Source organism: Helianthus annuus, chromosome 5 (assembly GCF_002127325.2).
Source record: "Helianthus annuus cultivar XRQ/B chromosome 5, HanXRQr2.0-SUNRISE, whole genome shotgun sequence".
Taxonomy (NCBI): domain Eukaryota; kingdom Viridiplantae; phylum Streptophyta; class Magnoliopsida; order Asterales; family Asteraceae; genus Helianthus; species Helianthus annuus.
The window spans coordinates 3,848,635-3,854,157 of record NC_035437.2 but is presented as its reverse complement, the minus strand read 5'-3'; the positions used below and the strand labels follow the sequence as shown (position 1 = coordinate 3,854,157).

The window sequence follows — 5,523 nt, the reverse complement described above, 5'->3', positions numbered from 1 at the left end:
GCATTTTTTTCAGGGTAAACATCTATTCATGTACTCAATTAAAATATATTAATCAAATATATTTTTTCAATACACATATTATAGAGATTTAATAAATCTTCTATGTATGTTTTTTTGAATTTTGTAATTATACAGAAAAAATTGGCATTATAAATAGAATGTATATCTTTTATTAATGGCATGATTTTTAAAAAAATTCAAAACGTAAAAAACTAGGAAATTGAATCTTCTAAATTTGAAATGTAACCGACAATCATTTCTTAAAATAAACTTGATTGATGGTCTTTTTGAAACTTCCAAAAATAGTTAACAATCATTCCAAAAGATTAACGTTATGTAGTTTATAAATTAGTTTACGGATTTAGAGCTAATAATTGTATACCACTTCAATGGAGAACAATAAGATTACTATGTTCCGGTCACTCGATGCTCACTTAACTAACTACACCATCAAGGCCAAGATCATATCATTGTGGCATAAAAAAATGAATGGTGATGAAAAGCAAATATATCGAGTTGATATGTTGTTGATGGATGAGGAGGTTACGTTTTTTATTTTATTTTATGAAACTTCCTAATAGTTTGTTATAGATTATTGGTTATGCATGTTGATGAACTTAAATACATTATGTATTATTGATTTCAGGGTTCATTTATGCAATGTAGCTGTTTGAACAAGCTTTTCAAACGGTTCCTCAAGCATTTGGTTGTTGATGACTGTTTATTGATTTACAAACCATCTCTTGCGAAAGATACTACAAAGATAAAGGTTACGGGAAAAGATCAGAAGCTATCTTTGTATCCATTCAGTTCTGTTCTGAAAATAGAGAATTGGTCTGGGCCTCGCTACTATTTTCGTTTCACTGATTTTAAATCTGTGTTGACCAAAAAAGTTCCAGCTAATACTCCTATAGGTATGGATTATTCACCAGTTATATTTAACTGTTCTATATTTTTATCAAAAATATGTTAATACTTTTTATACAATAGTGAAACGTATATTAAACTAACACATTGTTCTGTTTGGTAGATTTTCTTGGATACGTGGTTGTGTCTTATCCTATTGAGGATGTGGATAAAAAGGATGGCACTAAAGCCAAACGAATGAACCTAACTCTCAAAGATATCCAGTAGTCACTTTAAATACATTACATATATATATATACATATATATAGATATATAGATTTCATATTGTATAAGTTTGTATTCTTAAAATGTAAACAATTTATTGTACAGTGATACCAAGATTAGTCTTACATTATGGGAAAAGTATGCAATCGAGATGTCCGATTACATGAATGGTAAGGACCGCGAAGATCATGTGGTTCTTCTTGTGCATTTTGGCACGGTAAACATCTATCAAGGTACTCATTTCAAATATATTTAATGAAGAAACATAATAAAGTTCAGCTATTTTATTTTCTTATATATATGTAGATTAATAAATATGCTATGTATGTTTTTTTTTCAATTTGTATAACATTATTCAGAAAAAATTGGCCTTACCAATATGTTTGAAGCAAGTCGTCTATTCATTAATTCTGATATTGATGAGATAAGAGAGTTCAAAGACAGGTATTTCTGACTAATTTTGAAATTAAAGTTAAACTGTTTTTTTTTTAAATACATTACTCCTCTTCTAGGTATGTGGAGAAGGAGTTTTCTCAGTCGTCTTCCAGTAAACACTCATGTTCTCAAGTGATATCCAATGTTGAAGAACAGTTTCTAAATGCTGGTGACTTTGTGTTAAATGCTTTCATTTCTTCCATTGAAGTGGTACATTTCCTACATAATGTATTTTTTTGTTAATTGTGGCTTATATTCTAATACTTTATTATAATAGGAAAAGAAGGTTGTCATCGTTGGTACTGTTATTGCAATATCAAATCATAAGCCTTGGTACTATTTAGCATGCAATCATTGTAAGAAACAAATTGAAGAGAGATCTCAGCTGGTTGAAAAAGAGGACGGCAGCTTTGACGTTTTAGATCAGAATATCATTGAGTGTACAAACGGTGATTGCGAGGCTGTTGACATTACCCCTATTCATCGGTATAATATATATTTTTTATTTAATGGTTATTGTATTCATCCATAACATATAATCTAATTGCATGTTTGGATTTTGTTGTTTATTGCTGCCTACTAGATACAAGATACCTCTAAGGGTTCAGGATTCGACAGGGACTGTGTCTTGTACGTTGTTTGATTATGAAGCTATTAAGCTTTTTAAGAAAACCGCCAAACAACTCCTGGATGTTTATACAAAGGTACACCTTTTACCTAATTATCCTAAATTTTATTAGGTTTGTGGTTAAAATGTATTCAATTCATACATCTGAGGCAAAATTCATTGTTTTAAATAGGTTGACAGTTCCACAGAAGGAGGCTTTCAAACACTTCCAACTGAGTTTGATACGCTGATCAACAGAAAGTTTGCTTTTCAAATCAAAGTTTCCAGTTATAACATTGCTAACCAGTCGGAAAACTATGGAATTTCTATGTTATCTTCTGATGATGACATACTCTCAGCGCTAGAGAAAAAATGGAAAATTAATGAGGTAATTTAGTAGTACCCAAAAAATATTTCTAATGTAAACATCTTATCCAACCACCGATCACCCTCCCCGCGGGTGATCCCATCACCATTATTCTTAATATACAACTTTGTGTATATATTTGGTTTTTTGTGTAGCTTGATCAGTCTGAGTCAAATGTTCAATCACTGTCTGATTCGGTCAGTAATGTGAAATTCATATCTAAGGTAACATTTTAATTTTGCACAGTGTCACTTTTCTTAATACAACAATAACAATGAAAAATAAATTTGAAAGTTATTATTTTATTTATTCTGCAGGAATCACAATCTGTAATTGGTGACAATGTTACACCAGAACATGTTGATGTTACCGATCATGGTCAGTCAAAGTTGGAAAACGTCAAACGTAACCTTCAAGAACTTTATGATGTTGATGCTGTTGACAGCTCATCTACTAAATGTCCGAACATTCCGGGTGATGTTGAAATAAAAGATGCTATCAAGTTTGACTTCATCACTCCAAAGTTAGAGAAATGAATGAATCTGCCCATGGTCTCGATATGAATTTCCATTTTACATATTTTTAAGACTTATGTGTTGGAATAAGGCATTATATGCTATTGATGGTTTTATGGGATTTACTTTGACTTTTTTTGGAATTAATTAAGGTTTTTTATATTGGCATTTGGTAATATTATATGCTTTAACATTTACTGATTTTCGTTAAAAAATGTACTATCATAGGTGTTTTGAATATCACCTTATATTCATACTTTCGAGTTGATTAACGTTGATTAACCTCAATCACTTAAAATTTTGTTGATTCAATGAGACTTTTTAATAATCACTACTTGGATACCATTTCACATATTCGTAAAAGTATAGAATTTGTTTAAACCAATTTTTTTATGTTTCTATTTGTTGTCTAAAGTTATTTCACTAATACATAATTATCATAAACTATGAAATAATGGATAACCAATTTCGTGTGAGTCACAAGGAAGTTGCGCCATTATGAGAAGACTATTTTTAACACCTTATATAATTATGATAAACTAATTTTGTATTTCAACTCGATAACTCTCACCATAAACTGACCCCGTCTCTCAACTTAATAAAGTTATATATAATAGACATGCTAAATAAGGAATGATGTGTCATGTTTAAGTGGCCTTGGATAATGAGATGGCATCAGCATAAGGGTCTTGATATTGGTTATCCCTACAAAAAGGATGGCACTACAGCCTAACGAATGAACCTAACTCTTAAAGATCTCCCGTAGTCACTTTAGATATATAAATTTCATATTGTATAAGTTTGTATTTTCAAATTTAAAATATTTACAGAACAGTCATACTAATATTAGTCACTTTCAATACATTATATAGTTTTAAAATTTGTCTTACAAACTTATAACATAACTCCACGAGATATGCAAGAAACCCGACCCGCCCATCCATGGGAATCCGGACTATATATAGGAGATATTTTAGTAATATCTCTCACACAATATCTCACTTATTTGTATTGCTTCATCACGAGAACCAAGGAAGCCTTTGATCTTCAACAAGTTCATCAAAAAACCTCAAAATCTTCATCGGTAATAACATACATATTTCATACCTAAAATGTTTTTGGTGTATTGTGTTCATCTTATTTACTTTAGATGTAAAGCTTTTCATCTCCGATTATGTATCTATACATGCAATCGCATACCTGGATCTTTTGTTTGTCTTCATCTATTATTTCTGGTTAAATGTTTGATTCCATCTCCGATTGGTGTATTTTTTTCATCTTTTTTACTCGAAATTATTTGTTCTTTAGGGTAATAATCTATGTCTTCAATCTTATACAAGTATTTTGTATAAGATTATCTTCAATCATATACTTGGATGGTATGTGTTTGTTTATGTTTTATCTCTGATTAAACCGGAAACCAAAACATTACTCGAGATGTTTTCGTCTGGAGTGTAATAATTTATGTCTTCAATCTTGTACAATGGAATTTTGTTTATATTGTTATGGTACAGTGATCGAAAGTATTGGGTTTGACATAAACTTATTTGAAGATTTTGTGTTTCTATTAATGGATTTTGTTTTGATTAGGTTTACTGTTAATGGTTAGATTTGGTGATTTTATATAAATATTTTCTATTTTTTAATGTCTTTTTTTTGTATATTTTTTGAACATCCTGTTTGAAGTATTAAAAATTTTCTATTATGGTTATTGTATAAAATTTTACTATTATAAAATATTTGAGATTATATTGATAGTTCTCAAGTGTTTATACAATAAGTTTTTATACAATCGTTTTTTGTTTATTTTTTTTTTTTTGTTTTCAGAGTATTAAGGATCATGGAACGTATTGGTGATGACATGATGTTTGAAGAGATCTTATCGAGACTACCTGCAAAGGTAGTTTGTCAATTCAAGTGTGTTTGCAAACAATGGTGTTATGAGTTATCTACACCAAAGTTTGTTTCAATACATACTCGACGAGTTTCAAACTTACTACAAAAGAAGCTGCTCTCTTTGAATGAAAATACCATTGTCGTTGACGACATAGTATCTGGCAACTTGGAAGTCGATACCAGAAAAATCGTCACTTTTCCATACGATGTCGAGCCATCCTTATTAATCATTATAGGTTCGTTTAACGGTCTGATTTTACTTTGCATTAGGAGGACTGATGCCAATGATCTCGTCCTTTGGAATCCAACGACTAGGCGTTTTAAGTTGATATCGGACGACTATTTTAGTCGTTATTTTGGTCGACATGACGATACGGGTGGGATGTACGTTGACGAGCACAACGATCTGAAAGTGCTTCATATTAACTGTTTCGCTGGTGCAGTTACTGCTCGTGTATATTCACGACATAATGACTCATGGAGAAGGTTGAGTTTCTTGAAAGGATGTATGTTCGGTTCAAACTTTTATTCATGGTCTCCCGGAATTTATTCCGGCAAAACAATGTATTTC

General features: G+C 30.7%; 1 protein-coding gene across 1 annotated transcript; it reads left to right on the top strand.

Annotated features, from left to right (window-relative positions):
• Positions 1–389: 389 nt before the first annotated feature.
• Positions 390–1,894, top strand: LOC110942503. The gene is made up of 7 exons (XM_022184279.2): positions 390–542; positions 647–914; positions 1,031–1,130; positions 1,238–1,365; positions 1,492–1,576; positions 1,645–1,736; positions 1,845–1,894. The coding sequence occupies exons 1-7, from the start codon at positions 390–392 to the stop codon at positions 1,892–1,894; spliced, it is 876 nt and encodes a 291-aa protein (XP_022039971.2).
• The last annotated feature ends 3,629 nt before the right edge of the window (positions 1,895–5,523 follow it).